At 38.4% G+C, this 21,623-nt stretch overlaps 1 protein-coding gene across 1 annotated transcript in view; it reads left to right on the top strand.

Annotated features, from left to right (window-relative positions):
* Positions 1-6,627: 6,627 nt before the first annotated feature.
* LOC121295038 (protogenin-like) overlaps positions 6,628-21,623 on the top strand; it is a 42,995-nt gene continuing 27,999 nt past the window's right edge. Inside the window, exons 1-2 of the mRNA XM_041219325.1 lie at positions 6,628-6,694; positions 9,229-9,531. Coding sequence (XP_041075259.1) covers positions 6,628-6,694; positions 9,229-9,531 — 370 coding nt within the window. The remainder of the gene's footprint in view (positions 6,695-9,228; positions 9,532-21,623) is intronic.

Here is a 21,623-nt window from a genome sequence, read left to right as displayed (position 1 = left end):
AACGAGCGCGTGGTCATAGTTCTCCGTTTTAATGAATAAGCTGTAGCTGCTTTCCGCACGTGCTTGTGTTTGTGTTGTGTTCATAATATATATATATATATATATATATATATATATATATATATATATATATAAAATTTAGACATAGGCCTTGAATCTATACTGGTGCCCTCTCATTATGGTTGACGGGTTTTACAAACTATTGTAATGTTTGCCAACATTAATAGTCTATACTAACAGACAACCATTGTTTGGTAACATTTAACGAAACAAATGTTGTAAAGTCTATTCTATTTCTTTATTTTTTTTTTTTTTTTTCTTTAAAGGAGGATAATTGCTATTATTTTGGGTTGTATAGTCATGATACAATAAAAAAATAAATAAATAAATAATCAATTTGACTACTTAATTTAGATTGGAATAAAAGAAAACCACGCTATGTATTTCCACAGAATGTGTTTCTCAATGGAACATAGCGGCTATTGAAAACAACATATTTTTAAACAGCGTTGTATTTAAATACGTCATAATGTAAGGGTGTTGAAAACCCCAGATCCACACAGGAGGTAGAGCATGCAATCCTCCCCCACCAAATGTGCCTCAGCCCTGCCCTGTAGGGACCACCCTCTGGGTTAGGTGATAGGTCAAACACAATCCCATTCAAATCCTTGGTCTCTGTGAAGCAGCAAAGGTTGCTATAAGGTTCAGCAGGGATGGGGCTTTTCTTAGGGTGACATCTAACCAATAGGAATAGGGTTAAGCCTACCGGAACTCATTTCACAGGGGCCCCTGAACATTCATAACATGGTAATGACGTTTACTTAATATTGATCTGGTCTGAAAGTGAACCTTCAGCCCAAAGTCTCCATATCCTTCATTGCCAAGTCACTGCTGAAAATGTCTAAACCCTACCAAGGCAGTAAATACCTTATTCTCTGACGGTCATTTAAACCTTATCATGTAGGCTGGTGTGGAATCCCTCGAATAAGACAGTAAAATGTTGGAGAGTTGGTCATACTAGGAGATCTTCAGATTGTCTTTACATTAAAGGGAGTGGTACCATCGGAAGACACTGTGGAAGAGATGTGTGGAAAATGCTTGTCAAAGAATTGTTTAGAATTGTCTGTGTTATGTAAAAAAAAAAAAAGTAATAAATAAGAACACACATGTATATTTGGCTGATATTAGGAAGGCAAGCACTTCCTAAATTGAGAAAACAAGAAAACATTCAAATAAATTATACCAAGAAGCTTCCTGACTCATTGAATCATGCTAAATATGTGAAGCCTCCATTTCAACCCATAAAAGGGGCCTTTCATAGCCACTGATGATAATGATAAGATGTTTTAATCATGCTGTCTACCCTGAAGTGTTTTAAACATGTATATATTTTTGCAGCTTATATAATTAGTATTAGACTTGACCATATCAGTAATTATGCTTGAGGTCATCGTCCTGCTGCTGAATGAACTTCTGTTCAACAAGGCTCATTCCCGATAAAAATAAAGGGCAGATCAATATCTGCATTTAGTTGGCAGCTGTCCGGCCACCATCAATTTTCTTCAAATGATCCACCCCCAGTTTGAGAGATGCTGCCCTCTATTTACGTGCCTCCACTATCATGCATCACTTTAATTGTTGTGCATTGTTTGTCAAACAGCTCATCTGTCCGCCTTCAAATGGCCTGCAATGAATGGTTGTTGAGAAATCTCCAGTTTGATTAAACAAGGTACACAACATCATGTTGAGGCACTGCCCATTGCTTTGTTTTAGTGGTCATTTTCTTTCTTTTAAGTTAATTCCCTTTGGGTAGATTTTGTTTCTTCAACATACCCTTTAAGAACATGCTCAAAGAATGGGGGTAACCTTAATAAACATGTTCTTGCTATGCATGTACTTCATGGCGTGATAATGGCATGACTTTGCCTTACTTTGTGCAATTGCTTTTCCATCAGTGGCTAAGGGGCTAATTATGGGCATTCAGCAAGAAATCTGATCTATTGGGAGATGTTTCTTATAAATCTGTAGCAACAGACATGCAGGTCCTTTAACAGTTATTCTGTTAATATGGTCAGCTCACTTGACCTCAATTCTGATGGTTCTGTGTCCAGTATTGACACAGCTAGTAATAATGATTAAATTAAAATCATTTTCCCTTATCTCTATTTTAAAATGTGGCCACAGTTGGCATAGATCAGTAATACTCACATGTGGCTACTTCAGTACCTTGTTCCAACCAGGGTCTTAATAACTTAGTTGAACATCAAATGGAACACCTTGGCTCTGGATCAAGGCTCAGTTTGATAACTAAGGATATGGTTTGAACAAGGTCCAAGACTGGAATGCAGAGAGCCATAAGCGCACATTCCAATAATCAATGTGTCCTCAGCACGAAATACTGGCTCGTTTAACCTTTAGCTGATCACAGATCTATAAAGCCTGGGGAATAAAACCAACCATCCTTCATGAGCAAAAGTCGTTGATAAAGCTGTTTATCCTCAACAGACCGGCTCTGGAATTACAATCCAGTATATCATAATAACCTTAAATGTAACATGCTCCACACAAATCTGTGACTGGAAACACAAAAGTCAAACATCACCCATATGTAGGTACTATTAAGAAATGATTCACCAGTCTCAAATATTTCCATTAAAGTGTCATTTATTCACATCCCTCATTGTGCCTCCGAAATGTAAAACCTGCTTCGCACATGCACTGGACACTCATTAGGTTACATCCATTATCAGTGAGAGCTCAAGCAATCGAGTTCTGCCAGATCCTAAAGCTGAGGGAACATGAAACCACTTTTTCAGGAACAGTAGTTTGAAACCTAGTTCCAGGAGACCTAGTCTGAGGCAACTTTGCTGTATCAATTCCCAAGTCTCCCCTGGTCTGAGACCAAGTATCCGAAACCAAGTTCCAAGCCACAAACTGGCTTGGTGTTCCCTCAGTTTAATTGGGGCTGAAATCAAATTGATCTTGATCTACTGCTGAAGGAAGTTAATAAGTATTATTTTAAATCATTTTCAAGTGGCATTGGCATTTCTATCATGAGCTGCCATCATCCTAGCCCAAGGCTTTTTGACCTGTAGATCTTGGTTGCTTTAGCCTAGGCTATGCAATCCAAGGAAATATGTGTGACGTTGCTTGTTACAAATCATTAATCACTATTAAACACTCAATAGCACTAAATTTAGAAGTAATAATAATAATAATAATAATAATAACAATAATAATAATAATACCTTAGGAAAGAAATGTGTTGAATCAATAAAATTGCCCACTGTTTTGAGATTAGTTGTGAACTGTGGATTTACTTTAGAACTTTGATTTAACTGTTTGACAACTAAAAAAATATGGTTTATTAAATCCTGGCTTACTACAAATTGTAATACAAATATATTTTTGCTCAAAAATATAGAATTATATTATAGTACTGTATAGAATTCCGGACAGCAAAATAAACAACGTGTTATATTGACTGTTTTATTGATTATGCCTTATTGGCATTTAGCATTAGCTGCCCACAAATGGAATTGGATGACAACTCATTGCTGCCTTCGGTAGGATAAGGTTTAGAATTCACTCATAAAATGAAAAAAATATTTTCTATAAATCTTTAAAGGCATGTAAAAAACTATTTTAACAGATAACATGTTACTGCTTGGTTTACTATAGCTTCCTGATTTCCTGTATACCTAATTTCAGATCGATAAATGAACAGGGCTTTCCAAAAGCATGAAAAATAATAATCTCTGTTGTTCTATAAATAAAAAGCAAATGGAAGCTGTGTCAGAGCAAAGCTCTGCCCTTTAGAAACTGGCAGGGATGGGGTTAAATTCCCCTACCTGCCTGGGTTCATTGTGTTCAGGTGGCTGGGGTTGATTAGATGATTAGTTTAATTAATGATCAATCAGCACCCAGCCACCTGACATAAAAGGAGGCCTCTGCTTCTCATTTGGGAAGAGGGAGCTGAGGAAGCAGGTTGGTTGTTTGAATCCAGTGAAGGCATTGCCCAACCTGGAAATTGTTATTTTTGCTTTTTGTCTTGCTTTATTTGTGTTTAAATCCTTTTATTTTGGCCCTTGTGCCCTTTCATTTTTGTGTTTATTTATAATAAAAGTTATTTTTTGAACTACAGACTGTCTCTGGGCCTCTATCCACTCGCCAGCCTGCCACAGAAGCATTTCTTCAACTCTTCTAAATCTAAATGTGTCCCAGTACACCACTGAACACATTAAAAAAAGAACTTACCAAGATTAAAAACACATTGACCTTAAACAACCCAGATATTACTTAAGCAAATAAAAATGACAACAAAACACACTCTACATCGTAGTCATACGTGCACTGAAAAATGTGAAATACACCACACTTATTAAATGCATCACATCCTTGTTCTGTAAATGTTCTCTTTGATTCCCAGAAAACGAAGTGAACTGATGAGTCAGCAAACTGCTATTTCTGTGGAGCCTTTCTTTCCTTTTCAAGGGCTTCTGGTGGGCAGCCATCAAAGAAGGTTTTGGGTAATAAAAATGTTTGGAAAGGAATTTGAAAATTTACAACTAACAATTTACAGAACATATTGCAGTGAATACAAAGATTTATGGGATGCCAGAGGAGAGGAATTAGTCTTGCATTGCTTTTATAACAGTACAGAATATCTCCCTTTTCAGGAATGTACTGCCCCTGGAATTTGACAATGGAAATGAGGGTTAGAGCCATGCACTTATTTTAGTATTATTATTATTATTATTATTATTATTACAAATTAGTCAGCTAGCAGACGCTTTGTGACTTGCAGAGACTAGGGGGTGAACTATACATCAACAACTGCTGCTGCAGAGTCACTTACAATAGGACCTCGGTTTTACGTCTCACCCAAAGGACAAATGCTATTGGGTATTTAATTTCCACAAGTAGCCACATCTGATGAAGGTACCTCCTGCAGCATGAGTGTCCAAGCGTGGTCAAGGAGGGCCACTCCACTCTATGTTTAACATGTAAAATATTTACCTTCCTTAGGTTCTGGATGGAGGTTTAATTAGTTCCATTCAATTATTTAGAACAGGAATGGAATAAAGACCAGGTCTGGAAGGGGGTTTACTTTGGCAACCCCTGTCCTACAGCATTGTGCCCCTTTGAGCATTACTTGAAGCAGGGCACTGGCACAGAGCAGCCAATCTGGTTGTTATCCACCCATTGAATAGAACATTACCAAAGTTTGTCATGCTATCCCTATGGGTCAGTCAAGACCTCCAACTAACGGAATAATCATTGAATCATTCGTATTGAGCTCTCCACAGCAAGCAGGTGATAAAAACCCAGGTGGGGGTCTGTGGTGGTGATTAGTCCAATTAGCAATTCCAATTGAAACGACTGAAGAAACATCTGTGTGAATGTATGCTTATTACTGCTCTCCACCTAGCTGCCTCTGCTAAATCTGCACTGAGTTAATTGCACTTAGAGTAGAATAAGTCTCACCTGAGTCTATAAGTTTAATATTAGGAGTTTTCCAGCTATGGGGGGGGGGGGGTTAGGGTTAGGCCGACGCCTGATCATTGTCATACACCTTACTTACTTGATGGTGATTAGTGTGACTTTTCTTCAGGATTCCTTTGAATTCTTTCCGAAGCATTATTCACAGGATAAAACCCCCTAATCTAATTTCAAATGACAAGACATTTTGCAGACTTTTTTACAGCAGGAAATAAAACAAATGTGATATATTTAAACCATGCATGACCCCTAACAAACTAATAAGGCGCTCATCGTATGGGCAGCCATGAGAGGTTGAAAGAGAAAAGAGTCACTTCTTAATTAAACATTAATGCAGATGCTGACCGAAGTGAAATTGGAAGAAAATTCCAAAAGAAGCACACAATTCCTAAACCTATCATCATTTTTAAATTTGCTCTTTCTCTCATGCTATTTTAACTGATTTCTTTTTCCTGCTATATTTTATTTTAAGGAAACACCTGTTTTTATTATTATTTTAATTGATTCTGTTGCCTCCCAATCAAATGATTTTCTGATCGTCTTGCACCAGCTAGGGCATCAAACTGAGGCCCCAGTTTAATTCAATTATATATTTATCTACCTCACTGTCTTGGCCCTCACCTGTCATTCTGCACTGATAAACTCACAATGCAATGTGTAAAAAATATGCATGAGTTAGACAATGGAAACTATTTTGCAGTCATGGGATCAGTTTTCTATTTTTGCTCTTTCAACTTATTTGAACAGCCTGCTTCTCTTACATCCCCTCAAGAATGTGTTTAAAATAAGTCAAGTCAGCTGGGGAAACACAGAGCTCGCAAATTGTACGGGGGGTCGTATTACAAACCTAACCTTAAAAGTTGAAAGGCTGTCCATTGAAAGATAAAAGTAGTTCTTGGCTCTCATCAGTTGGCGGATGAACTCTTCCTTTTTTTCAGTGATGCCGCGGAACATAGCGCTGGGGAGGGGGAAATGGGATGGGATGGAATGTCCTTGCGCTTTGGGTATTGAGAGTAAAGCAGTCCCTGATGCGAACAGTGGCGCTCTCAGTTGAAAGCACATTAGTGAAGAGTAGATCGAGAGGCTGTAGTAGTAAGATTTAGCATGCGAAAACAATTGGAATAAATGGCGTCTTTTGAAAGGATTACATATCTGCGAATGCTGTATTTTGCAGTGTTTATTCCTATTTCAGGTACGTGAATTTAATATTTTGGATTTTTTTTTTAAATATACATCTGTACACTGCCGAACTGACCATCGGATATGTCCCTTTAACCCTTTCGCTGGCCTCTTCTTTCTGCATGTTTTAACTGCAAATCGCATCTTTGCATTATTGATTGCAAATGCTGTTGGAATAATACATAACCAGCTAAAAATATCTAATTTTAAAGTTGTAGTTTAGTTGAAGTGGCCACTTTGAATTGTAGTCTGTTACTGACAAGTCTTAGTGTCCAAAGGCAGTGTAATGGCCGCGTTGACCACTATTTCGGGTCATCTATTGTCCGATCTAACGATTGCAATCATTCGTCTTATTGCTGGAAAAATAAACCCTATTTCTCTTTCACATGCCCCCCAACTTTGAGTGCAGGGCACTGTACAACCGTAGGAAACGGTAGTCTGATCAAAACATTTGTGATGCACGTGGATTTATTTAGGCATTTGTTTTGAAGAGACACACAGTATGGTATTCAGAGGGACCGGCGTGCTTGCCACAGCATGTGTTCCTTTGCTTTACTTTAATGATGTTTTGGTTTGAATAAACAAGATGCATGTTCATTGAAAGGTGTTTAAGCCCCCGTGCAGCATTTACTCCGAGGTAGTAAACGTTCAGGAGGTTAAGCGTTTAGTTCTCAACGTGTAGTGCCTTGTCGATTGATGAACATGAATAATGTAAATGTATTTGTGTCCTGCTGGTCCTTTTGATTTCCACTATATCCATAATGTTTGAAAATTCTCGTTTACCGACTAGCTACAGTATATTGTACAGTGAATGAATCCATAAACACATAATTAAAACAGCAAACGGTAATGACTTTAAATAGCGAGTTCACTGTGATTTTATTAGTTCCGGAATTTTCTACATTTTAATAGAATCTACATAAAACACTCGGTTTAAAGCATTTTTCTGTTTTATAGATTGAATTCTTATTCCCAATTGGCAGTTTTTACAGTAATGACCATGTTATAGGTAACAAACATGTTCTGGGCCAATATGTGTTGAAGAGTCGCAGGTTTTATTTTATTTTATTTATTTATTTGATCAATACAGCGTTGAAGGCTGTAGGTAGTTTCACAGACGCCCCACTAATGTTGGACTACGTTTACCTAAAAGTAACAACATTATAATCGGATTTAGTGAATCCATAATTTATGCCTGATCTTGTTCGGGTCAAATGCATCGATTTTCTATTGATTTATTTGATATTGGTTTGTGCGTGTTATGTGGAAAGTGGTGGTGTTATTCATTTATACAACGAAAGCCTGTATAATTTGTGTTTGCAAATCTTTTAGGGGTTTGTAGCGATTGGTTTTGATCACTGGAATGAGATTAGATTGCTGGTTTTCCACACGGGATTTGCACGTTAAAAATTTGCTTTCTAGCGTGTGCGCCTGACCTATGAAACAACCCATTAATTGGTAAGGTTTAAATATTATAGCGTAACAAACGTAGGTTATCTAATACTTTGGGTTGCACTGTTTTTTTACTCATGTCAATACACATGTTGCAATTTATTACGCTAATTTTATAATTACTTTAATATATGTTTCGAGTAAAATTGCAGTTATTTGTACATGCATTGGCTCGCTATCATCAGTAGCAGGCTACCGTGCATGCTATTGTTACACGAGAATACACAAACGTGAAATCAATAGAGTGTTAATGTTTCCCTCACATTTCAAAGCCAAACGAATATGTTTTGTTTATTCGCAGTTTGTAAATTGCAATTTTCACCACATGTCTTAAACAGCGTGATATACCTCGTTAAAGAAAATTAGTAGGCTATGATTGGTTTCGTTTGCATCATGTTAGGCACAGAGCATGACCCCCATCCACGTGCTGTCTTTCCAACTTGTTCAGAGACAGCACTCCTTTTTTTTCTTTTCTTTTGTTGTAAAAAAAGAAATTACTGACCTACCTAGGTAGAGTTTCTTTCTAATGGCTCCTTGTAAAATATGACTTTTACTGCCTGCACTGTTCAAGACCCCCTTTGACAAGCTTGTAAAATTAGCAAAAAGTTTGCTCCCAAACACCCCTTACTAAGTGGTGAAACTTTTAAGAAAAATTCTAGGAATTCAAACAGTGTGCTGCCAGCTATTTCCTTAAACTATTTGACACCCTTGTGAGAAACTTTATACCACTGCACTGTTTAACATACTGAAAGCTGCTCATTACCAGATGATGCTAAAACAAAAACATATTTAATGAATGAGTTAAAGGTAAAGTATGCAGTTTTTTTAATGCAGGTTCCAATGGTTTGTTCAGGCACTTTATGTGCATACTAATTGGATTAAGTTAGTGTAAAGGGAAGTCTTGAAATGCAGGTATGATTGCAGTGTCCTGTTACAATATACTCTTGGGTGGCTGAATTCCATACTCAGCCTTTCAGTTGACCTCTCATGCTGAACCATGGCAAATCCCAACAAGTGTTATGCCAAGAAATTCAATTGTGCATTACTTGATTTCCTTGCTGCCTGCTTACTGTACTGTTGCTTCTTTCTTTGCAGGTGTGTTATGTTTTAGTGAGCTGTTTTTCATCAAAGAGCCACACGATATGATGGTTTTGAGGAAGGACCCTGTGATTTTGGACTGTCAAGCCCGTGGAGAAGTACCTGTGTCAATGACGTGGCTCAAAAATGGAGTAAAAGTTACAGAAAATGAGCGAGTATATGTCCTGTCCAATGGCTCTCTCTACATTGCAGAGGTGGAAAACCGAAGAGGAGACAAATCCGATGAAGGTTTCTACCAGTGTCTTGCGCAAAACAAATATGGAGCCCTTTTGAGCCAGAAAGCCCGTCTTACTATAGCAAGTAAGTTACTTAGCAGGGAAACTGTTTTTTAGTTTTCCGAATCTGTGTGTTACACACAGTGCATCTGTTTTCATGCAACTCTGCACTGGGTTATGGACCACAAATGGAATATGATTCACATGAATGGTCACCAGTGTTCAGGGGCTGATATGAATGGGCCTCAAGGTTCAGTACAGCTACAAGAAAGCCCCAGTGCTGTACTTTCCATCAGTGAAATGCAGCGTGTAACCCCAATTCATTTGTCAGGCTCTACGTGGCTGTGTGAGCTATGCCTTGAGTCAGGGCATTTAAACATGAAGAAGAACCCCAAAAAACAAACTTCATCAAGCCCCCCTTTTGTGTGTGGTCTTTGCCAACAGTAATGTGAAAGCATTTTTGCTTACTATCTAATATCAAATAGTCATTAGTATTTTTTCCTTCTAAGTCTTTAGTGGAAATATTTGATATGCAAAACCCTAGTAACCCTGTTGTGAATCATTCTGCGTGTGTCTGAAATTAAATGTTAGCTGATCAGAGAAAAAGATGGAAGACCTAACATTGATGAGCATTAAATTGGCTTTCTGTGCTTTAACAAGGAAATGGTAGCCTGCCATGACTTACCCGCAAGTTTTCCGTGGCTAAGCTTTGGCCAGTGAGATCATCTTTTTTTTTTTTTTTTTTTTTTTTTTCTTCAGTGTAATGTCCAATATTGCATTTGGAAGCCTAATCCAATCCATCCAATAGTTGAGGGTCTGAGAACAAGGGGGGAGGGGGCGCATAATGCTTTTGCCTCTAAAGTTAGGGATTGGAACCCAGAAGTTACACTGTGGCAGGAAATGTGGTTATTCATGTGCAAATGAGGGAGCTGCAGGTCTAAAAGGTTAGAAACTGTCCGGGATGTGGGTTACCCCAGTGATAAAGAGCAGATGACCCCCATTCATTGGCTAAAGCTTTCATGTCTCTGCCTCACAAAGTGATTGCCATGAATTGTTCTTTTGGAATGCTTTGCTGTGTATATGTGAGCAGGCCAAGGAGCATTATTACAAGGGGACATCGGAGCAGGTCTTCTGGGACACCCTTCCTCCCTGCAAGCCCCAAGGCTTGACTCTGTTGTTCACTCATGCATTCAAGAATTTACTTTAGTTTCCACATTCCCTTTCAGAGAAACTTAAGAGTTTAGGTACTAAAAGCACCTTGGTTTGAAAGTGACCAAGCGTTACATTGTACCTTTGGCAGTTACAGAAAGTTAGGCTACAACTTAGTGAGACTCTGTTCAAGCATTAGCTGTGAGGAACAAAACTGTTTAGTTGAAGCCAGGCTTAAGTAAATATCTTGAAGAACCTGATCTGATTCAACAAAATATAAACAACATTCAACAACAAAACATTCCCTGAAGTTGGAATTTAAAAAGCAAACAAACAAAATACTTGTCACAATATTCACTAAGTTTGAAACACACAATATATAAAAACTTGAGTCTCGTTTCCTTCAGAGTCTACCTGTAGACTGAAGTTTTTGCTGAATTCATAAAAGCTGTGCATTTATCAGTGGGAGGCAAAATGAATTGCTCATTATATCTGTTAAGGTCAAAGAAAGCAGAAAGTGAAAAGGATTAAGTCTGTTAATTCTTAATCTTCCTTGTAAACTGTGGGCAGGAAGTGACTTGTTTATTTCGTTTCTTTAAAAAGTGGAAATTGGATTCTTGGAAATTGGACCCACAGTGCACTGTATTGGTCAGCCTTCAAATGACAACCCTTGCTCTGGGTGACCTAAAATACCTTGCTTTCGAAATATAAACATCAAACTGCATTTCTTACTGGGCTCCTTCACTATAAGAGCTTGTAAATTTACTATTCACATTACCATGTTGACCATATTTTTCAATGCTAGCACTGTTAAAATAGGATAATATCTGATAGGCACAGCCATTTAAAAGCGCTGGTAGTAAAAGTCAAGTTAATGAGACTTGGTTTACTTTGAAAATTGCTAATGGCAAAACAGAATTGTTATTTATCAGCTGGTTGTTTATGCGAAAATAGATGGCACATTTCAGTACATCATTGTTTCGGAGTGTAATTTTGAAGATGTTTCCAGGTTGCTGTATACCATGTAATTTAATTGTAGGGGTGTGCTGTTTTATGTTGTAAAAAGGTGATAAAATCAGCCAGTGGAGTTTACAGGCTTGTTTTAAAGGGACACTTAGCTCTGATGGACGGTCTATCTGGAAGCTCATAAAATTTGCAGGTACCTGAGATAGTGTGGGGGAAAATAAAGCTGGGGGTGGGGTGTGCTGCTGCCAAGTTGACCATCACTTTAGTTTTACTCGATTTCCTGTGTAACTGGTCAGGAAAAATTGATTTGGATACCACCTCACCTGTAAAGAAAGTTCCATATGTACCAGTGTTGCTGCGGTTTATTGAAGGGCCAAGGAGTGAAGCAGAGGACAGAGCTCTTCATACGATTGTTTTCTGCTCTTCTACACAGAGGAATTAATGAAAAGCCATTCAGTATGGTCTCTTTTGTCCCCCTGACTGTCCTGTGAAGAAAGGGATTTTTTTTTCCTGGGCAGTTGTTTGTCCAGTGATCTGGGATCAGGTCTGCACAGTTTAACAGCTGGGCCTTTTCATTCTGGAAGGGCAATTATTCTGACAAAAGAAGTCCCTTAGAAACTTTTTTTTTTTTTAATGAAAAGTTTAAGGTTAGAGAACCTTATGCTTTTTTAAAACCTTCTTTTTAAAAGTGTGCTAAGGTATCCTCTTACTAAAAAAACGTCTTCGCGTAGGTACACTGAAGTTTTTTTGTTTAGACTGCTCTCTATATGATGATTTCCGTGCATTTCAGATAACTATACAGAAGCTAAGGGACATTTTGTGATGTGCAGACTATACATTTTAAAAATTGTTTCTGTTTTAATAGGGTTACAGGTGAAAAACTAAAGCTTTTATAATTGTTTGTGTGCATGTCTCCATGGGAAGGATTGGTAAACTACATATTGGCATAGCCTTCTGGACTTTCTGCCTGAAATCCTTGGCCCCTAAAAAAAAAAAAAAGCTGTCGCTATGTTAAAATCTATTCCATGATACAAAAACATCTTGTTTTTATTTTCTGACCTTTCGAAGCACAATCGACACATTTACAGTGCGTACATGTGATCTTGCTAATGTTCTATTTCAGTATGCTTAAGCCTGCTGTTTAGTCTTGTACCATCAGAGCAAGATTTTCTTTTTCTTTTTCGAATGAAAACATAGATGCCCTACAGTTAAACCTCCTTTCTCTGTAACATAAGCAAGCAGGTGGTCTTGAACGAACAGGGCTGTCGTTCTGAGGTATTGATGCTGACTGGGGTATAGATAGCCTGAGAGCAACCTGATCTGCAGAGGCTCTAATGTGTGCCTTCATGAACAATGACATGTGACTTTTGAAGCTAACTAGGATTACATGGAAAACATCAGGTTAGGATTGACTGTTACTGCAGCAGGAAGCCGGGTACATATGTTGGTTTTGCAGATTCTCATATTTTGTTTCCAGAGATGATTGGACATTGGAGGGATGTCATTTTCCACAAGTTTAATGACATTCTGCAATTTTTAATTCAGCCATCTTTGACATGTATTGAACTTCAGCTGTCTTTTAAAACCCAAGTCCATTAATAAATTGCTCCCTTTCTTTGATGCGTGCATTGGCTCATTTAAGTTTAAATATGAATACCTTTTGTTGTTGGCAACTTCATTATGACTATTTTGATTACAAATTGATTATGAAGACATCTGTTGCCTCATGGATTTGCTGAAGTTAACCTAGATATAATTGCAAGGTCATCTATATTCCAAATGAGTAGAGTTCCACAACCTGTTAAGTCGTAGGCTTGTGGCTGTTGGTTTAGGGTTAGGGCTGTCATTTCTTTTTGAAATTTAGCACCCCATCCTGATTGATCACCATGACATTCCTGCCATGAATCCACAAGCCAAGTGCTCTTTACACAACAAACGTGGGCTGTCCCAGCTCGGAGGTCCATTCCAGCAGGCTGTTCAATCACTTTCCATTTTGTCGTTTTAGGCTTTCTGAAAAGATTAGAAAGGAAGCAGTAGGGATAATTGTCTTGAGGTGCTTATCAGAAAACAGTTGTGGTATCTTCATCTGACTGCACACGCAAAATCAATGGAGTTTCAATAGAACACCTTTTGGTTAAGCAGCTGTATTCTGAAATAAGCTCAATTTGCATTGCTGCCTGCAAGGGAACTCTTTTTTTCATTACAGGCTCTAATATGTGGAACGATGTGCCTTAGGCCAGGCCTCTCTTCTCCGTGACCTTTCTAAAGGGAGCACATAGAGTTTATAAAGCCATTGATCGACATTTATCTTTTTTCTTTATTAAATTTCTGTGACAGGCAGAATTGATCAGAAACATCATAGAGTTCAAATAAAAATCAGTTATTTATCTTCATATTAATGGATATTCAGCAGGAATTCCCTTTCCTGCAAGATAAAGTAATCATGAGAGTTGTACGCTGATTATATGGAATGTGTGTCTCTAGACCGAAAGTAGACATGGTTTTAGTTCTGTACGCCAATTAATTGCCCTGTGCATACTCTTTTTCAGTTATTTTCGATTCATATTTGCAAACATGTTTTCTACTGGCTTCATGACCTTAAAGCATGTCTTGTCAAAAGCATGTTACAAGGTTAATAAGAGTCTGAAGCAATGTAATACAAAATGACCTTTTTGTAAACCATTGTTTAACACACTGTGTAGTTAAATTGAGTCACTGGCCTATAATGACCTTTTTCAAATTAAACTCTAAATGAATAATATTTTTTATTCGACAGTATGATTGCAAGGACACATTTGAAAGTAAGACAATATTTGAGTTTCTAACTGTACACTTTTTTTAATGATTTACAGAATAGCCAAATAATATTATTACATGTGCTTCTTTTATAAACAGAGACACAGTTGGAGGGGGGGGGGATTTTAAATGTTTTTAAGGGCTTGTGAGGCAGAAGTAAAGCCTCAGGAAATCACTCAACCACTACAGATAAGAACTGAATTGCTGGTTTGAGATAAAAGGATTTTGTAGTCTCCAAGTGTCAGAGGTCATGGGCTCCTTTTGACCATTCAGAAGTGATATCTTCAGTATTTTAAATGACAGACCAAGACAGGCTTCTTCTGTGTCCTTCAGAAACAAATCTTAATCGTCTTGTTTGCTACTAATTGTTAGATTGACATGACACCAGATATGTCCCAAGTTAATACATACATGTTCTTTCATTAGAATATATAAATAAATAAAAAGCTGACCTGTAGAAACATCATATTTTTAAATACTTTAAAATCCTAAGTAGATTTAATAGATGGGGCAGATTAGCCTAAAAGACACTTTTTTTTATGTACTTTCTGGTACATCTTAAATCTCTCTGATCTTGCCCATTCATCACCTGTCTGTCTTATAGAACTTCACATTGCATGGCAATGCAATAACTTGAGAACTTTAAAACATACAAAATAGAAAACCAGAGTGGGGTCTTCCCAATGACCCCTGGTCTAGGAGACCATACTATTCATGGGGAAAACCGGCTTTGTTATGCTTTGGCAATGGTCAGGGAACTGGGGTCAGCTTTATTCTGAACCTTCCTAGCAACCAACCATCAGCTCTATGATTGATTCATTTTGGCTTTTCAGCATCTCATTCTTCCCTTCAAGCTCTTGTCTAGGAGAGTGTCTTTTCATGGCTGGATATTTAATTGTAAAAAGTAAATGGACACTATATAAGATTGAGAGGGTTGTTTCACAAACCAATTTGAACTACCCTGCTATTCATCAACTACTGCTCATCATAATGATGCTGTTGGCTTACTGCTGAACAATGTTATGTTAACATGTAGAATTACATACCGCTTTGTACTTTCCGCTTTGTATATATGTGTGTGTGTGTGTATATATATATATATATATATATATATATATATATATATATATATATATATATATATATATATATATAGTTTTTGCCAGCGATTTTTACCCAGGATTTCTCCCCAGTTTGGAATGTCCAATTGTTATTTTTATCTTGGTTCACTGCTGCAGCTCCCCCGCCGACTCGGCGAAATGGCGGCAGACACGAAACATGTCCTGTCAAGCCGTCTTTTCGCGCTGCAGGTCTACAGCGAAGCCACCAGACCCATAGTGTTGGAGGACAACACAGATCTGAGTGGCTTCTACAGCAGACCCACAGGCGCCCTATCTCCCACAGGAGTCTCTGGTGCACGCTGAACTGAAGATTACCCTGCTGATCTGAACCCTCCCCACCCGGGCTGCACTCGGCCAATTGTGCGCCACCCCCTTGGAACTACCGGCCACGATTGGCGGTGACATAACCTGGACTTGAACCTGCGATCTCCAGGCTATAGGGTGCATCGTGCACTCCACGCGGAGCACTTTTTACTGGATGCACCACTTGGGAGCCCACTACTTTTCCATATACTTAACCAAAAACTGACAACAGTGGAAAAATGTAACATTTCAAAATCTAACATGAAATAATGTACTACTATTATGGCTTCCAGTAGACTGCAATACCATTTTGCAGTTTCTTTGATTTACGTCATGTTAAATATATATATTTTTTTGTTTAATTGTCTCAGTCCTAAAATTCTAGGTGATGCAAAACTTTTGGCTATAGCTGTAGGCATTTTCTGTTGCTAAAGAACGCGTTTTCTCAGGCAGGATTGAGCTGTGATAGACTGCTTCACAGAATGAGAAATTGGCATGCGTTATTTAAATCCATGAAACACAGAACGAATGAGATTCTTCTGTGGTCGGTTGCTTACAGTAGTTCAAACAGCCAGCGGGATGACGCTGTGGTTCTTGCTTGACTGACTTTCTAAATAAATACAGGATGCACACAATGAAATAGGAGATTGTTGCTCATCCCTGTGTGTGTGCCCCTGATGGAGCGTGTCTGTTTTGCATTTGCAGCTTGTTTTCTATTCCTCCATCGCAGCATGAAGTGGTTTTATGGGTATTTGCACCCTTTTGAACCCAAATGCTAGAAATAATTTAACTAATCCTTGTAGTTCAATGTGTAATATATTGTTTTAATGTAGACCTTGGCTCTGAGTGAAAGCTGTGCGATTTGTCAGCTGTGATGTACTGAGTTGAGTGCAGCTGTCATAGTGAGGGGCTGAAGGATGGAGATCTCTGGCTTCACACGGCTCCTTCCACTGCATGGAATAAATGCCCTGCAGCCGAAGCTGTGGCTGAGTTTGAATGAACATGACAGGCTGCCTCTGATGAAATATGAGAGACCTTCCCTGCCTATGATCTGTGTAGTGTTTTGATAGACTGCATTGAAGGCATTCTGTGACCACAATTTTAAAAGGATTTCCATTTCAGTCATTACACTTGACTTGAGATAGAGCAAGGCCCCCCACTGTGGCAAATATGTATCTAATATGCGGCTCAAGGTTGATTTATTTATTTATTTATTTATTTTTATAAATAGGGGAATGTTCTTGTCATAGGCCACATTTTGATGGTGTCTTTTGATATGTCCCCATGTTTTGTATTCCAATACTTTTCCATGCAGTTTAAGGTATATGGCTACCTTCAAACAGTTTGTTTCAAAAATGTAGTTTAAAATGAATATACCAGTGACGAGAGAAGTATAACGGCAAACTTCTGAACTTTAAAATATGTGGCTGTCTTCATACATCTATAGAGAGACTCTGTCTTGGTGCTGCTATCCATGTGGACTCCACCTTAGGGAGCTGCTCAGGCCGGAGAGCTTCCAAAAAACTGACAAGATGGCATGCAAGTGTGGTGAGAAGAAGGATGAGATTGCCCCTGATGTCTCTGAGGGGACCTTTGTTTGAGTCTGACCTGGCCACTGACCCATTGTTTACTCTGCTGTGTGGTTTAGTAAGGCTGCCTTCTCAGGTTACAGCACAATTGAGAAAATTAGCACTTAAGGAGGAAGGTCTACTCTCCCTTAAACTTATTTTGGGCGGAGGCTTGTAAAAGTTGCACACTTTTAATGAGCTCTTTACAGGTCTTTTTTTCTGTTTAATTGCAGGAAGACCTGCTGCCTGAACAACCCTTTTATACAGTACCGAAGCAAAATCGCCTAGGAGTCTTTAAATATATTTCGTAAAAAGAGAAACTTTGTGTTTTCCGTTTACTAGCTTGCATTGCGACTTTTTGGAGTTAAAGCTAATGGGTTGTATTCACTCTTGATTCCTGTAAGAATCTGGTGGAAAAACACAGCATTTGTTTTATCGGTAACTTGAGGCCACTCATGACCTCGGTGTCAAGAAAATCGCATCAAAGAGGAGATACCAGTATACATGTTATTCAGTAGAGGCTGTTTGATGTAAAATAGCTTTGTTGTTGGTATTAATGTATTGGTATGTGTGGTGGTGGTGTTTTTTTTTTTTTTTTTTTGCTCTTGGTAGAAAAAAACATGTTACAAAGCAATGCGTCCCGGGAATTCCCCTGGTGTTGTGAGGGCCCCTGTAATGTGATTGATTGGCAGTTTGCAGGCAGGCAGAAGGCCTTGCATATTAGGGCTGTGAAGCAGCTTGGCCATGCTAGTTGTGCTATCAGAGAATTTGTTGAGAGCAGAGGTGAAGGGGCTAGGGCAGGAGAAGGGGCAGATGGTCAAATCCTCTTTCTTTCAAGACATTTCTGTAGAAGGTTAGATTATGTTTGATAAAGTATTTAAAAGGAACTGCAGTGCAATATATCACTGTGAACTAATGTGCATATGCATTTGTAAATGTACTTCTGGAGGTTTTTTTTACTCGTTCTGTGTCAAGGAGAAATCATTAGACATTACAGTAATTCCAGGCTGCATTGAGTAAAGGTTAATTAGCAACTCTGTTTCAAACGCATAGAGTATATAAAACGTCACAGCTTAACTAGGGTACTAATCACTTTTCATTCTGCCAGTTCAGATATAGATTAAACCCAAGGTAGTTTAGCTGTTGCTGTTTTTTCCATAGTCCATGCTAGTATCTGTAAACTGTTGTTGTATTCCCAGCCCTGTCTGGCCCTTGAGGTCTGAAGCACTAATTTGATAGTGCCTGGTGAGAATGCCCTGTTGTGAAACGGCAAGGAATGCACTTTGATGTTAGTTAAAATGTTTGCCTTGTGAAGGAGTGAAGATCAGTTAATGTCCAGGATTGACTGTCCTTTCTTTGCTCTGGACAGCTTTATACCCCAAGTGTTGGCACTTTTGATAAATCAATCCTTAACCAAGGATTCTCCAAAGAGGTTGCAAATCTTGTGCCACTTTTTAACATCAAAGTTCTATTGGAGGGGCAGCCCTGTTTGTGTGGTGCAAATGACCTAATGGTCCAGAACTAATTGAATTCAGAATCTAGGTGCACACTGCTGAAATAGATGAAAAACTGGCTATTGTCTGAGCTCCTCTTAGTGGAAGTTTTGTTTCTGAACCTAGTTTTACTTTTATGGTTGAAATGGTCTTAACAGGACTTTTGTTCAACTTGACACTATTTTTTTTTCTTATTTTGCCGTTCATTTCTTTTTTTGTGAACTAAATTTAAAGTAATATTTATTAACAAGGGTTTATTCTACAACACTTTTCAAAATATATTTAACCCTTGGACATTCCCAAACTGGTCATCTTCTAGTACTGAGCCATTTAAGTAACATACAATTTCCACTTGCAGTGAAAGCAACCCCTGACTCCTTATTGCAGACTACAAAACTACATCATCTTGCATTTCTAGTGGATGTGCTAACATGTTAGCTGATATTTCAGGGGGGCAGGAGGTCTTTGCTACAAACTTAAACCCAGGGCTTTAAATGCCTTAAGAAGCTGTCATCTGCCAATGCTGTGGTAATCACTCACTGAAAGCCCATGCAATCGCCCAGGGAATTTGTTCTCTGCATGGGAAAGCAAGCTGGCAGCATAGGCTTTATAACGCTATTAATCATAGTTATGTAGGCAAACGTATCCAATAGATTTGAATACAGAGTGATGAGTCAACAGCTTTTTTCAGCAAGTCAAGTACAGTATTAGAGATAAGAAAATCAGAAGTAGATGAGAAACTGGATATTTTATATAGAGGGTAAAAAAATTAATATGTATAAACACACACATTAACCTGTATTAGTTAAATTAAGACTTTAATTTACTTACTTACTTTATTTACTGCTATGAAATGTGGAAGCTGTTGAACAATCAGACCAGATAATCATGAACCTTTTAATCTTTCTTTTTCTCCTTTTGCTGAATTTTTTTTTTTTTTTTTTTTTTTTTTTCTTTCTTTCTCCCATCTGTCGGTGGCTGTTTGGAAGGTTCTGTAGGACAAAAAAGCAAACATTTGGAAACCCTCCACATTCTTCCTATTAACCTGTGCGATAGAGCTTGGAGGAGGGGCAGCAGCAGAAATGGTTTAAGGATCATCCAACAAGGGCTGTGTTAAATATACACAAGGGGGAAACACTCAAGATCTAGGGCAAAAAGCAAATGCGTGATCAGTGGCATATTTAATTACACACATATCGGTGAGTGTGGGATTTTTTTAGACCTGCTGTTGTATTGTGTCCAAGAATTAACAGGTCCTCCAAATAGTCTTTTCATTCATTATACTTTTTTTGTGGCATGAACTGACCTAAATAGTTGCTGCTTGTTAACTAAATACTGGCAAGCATGGAAAGTCCTTCAGTACTGGGAATCCCTGTTGGTCAGCAGTCTGCAAAATGTGTTCTGTCATCACTTCTTCTGTGATGAAGACTGGCCTGTCAAGCTCACAAGTCCCATGTATCCCTCAGTCCTGTGGTATTGGAGTTCCAGGCACAGTCAGAGCTTACTGTGGCAACATGCCCACCACAGGATTTCCTTTGCATGTTCAGACTATCGCGCCCACTATATGGAAGCCCAGACATCAACAATTCCAGTTGAATGCACTTATTTCCTGTCCTCTCGCTGCAAAAGGCTGCCTAGAATGCAAGCGAGATAAACAAATCACGTGCTACCTGTACTATACTTGCATACTTTGTATGAGTATTTGAGTGTTTTTTAAAATCATGGGAACTAATTAGGACGACAAGTAATTTAGTTTCCGATAGAGATGCTTCAGTGAGAGCATGAGAAGCCTTTATTTGCAATCTAGTGAGCTCATGGTGGTTTACTTGTAGCAAATAAGATGCTAGCGAACCTCTGACCTTGTTTTGGGAAAGTGTATGAGTGTTCTGATGGAGCACTGTTAGCTGATGAACTGCCCCAAGAAAAGGCTCAATATGGTTGGCTTTCAGAATAAATGCTTTTAGAAGAAAAAACAGAAAGGTTAATGAAAAGCTGTATAAATCTATATAGACAGCAGGTAGAGTGGAAAAGGAAGAAATATTTCATGGAAACTTGGCGGGTTGCCAGTGGGAAGCCGATGTGCAAACTGTTATGTTTCTCTCCCTGTCAAGATTTCATTTTCAGCCCACTTGTGTTATCTGTATCGGTGAGCAATAGATCCAGCAGAGAGAAATCAAATCCCTCTTCTGCTTCAGCTGCCCGCTGGTTTCTTTCCTCCTGTGTCAAGCTTGGAGCCTGAAATCCTGAATGGAAGTGTATTGTGGAGTAATACCTTTTGACAGCTTCGGCAAGTAATGACTTTGTTTTTAACTGTTTTGATTTGTAAACCACAAAATGGATTAGAGTGCTGATTGAAGGGCCGTGTCCTGGAAGTGAAATCTATTATATAGCTTATTGGAGTGCTGCTTGCAAGGGAAGGGGCTGCAGCAGGGAGACTTCTGGCAGCTCTCCAAATTATGACCAGAAGGACAGCTTCTTGCTGCTTTTTTTTAAATTTTTTTTCAAACTGCTGTTTATTTAAAACATGCCCTCTTTGGCTTCGACTGCAGTGTATCTACTGTTCCAGCACAAGCTTGACAAGACCTATTGGGTTTGAGTGAATACAGAATAATTGAGTGGTCAGTTATCCCTGTAATTGATATAAACTGTCATCTCCCACATTCATAGGCCTGCGTTCATAAGAATAGAATTACAGTTTGTTATTTAAGGAGATCCTGTAAAGGGGTAACAAAAGCTGTATACTAACATGCTTGTTATGACAGCTGGAAGTATCAATCGATC

The sequence above is a fragment of the Polyodon spathula genome, chromosome 19, assembly GCF_017654505.1.
Source record: "Polyodon spathula isolate WHYD16114869_AA chromosome 19, ASM1765450v1, whole genome shotgun sequence".
In the NCBI taxonomy this organism is placed as follows: Eukaryota; Metazoa; Chordata; class Actinopteri; order Acipenseriformes; family Polyodontidae; genus Polyodon; species Polyodon spathula.
Note: the sequence above shows the minus strand (reverse complement) of the source record. Positions and strands in the feature narration are given on the sequence as shown.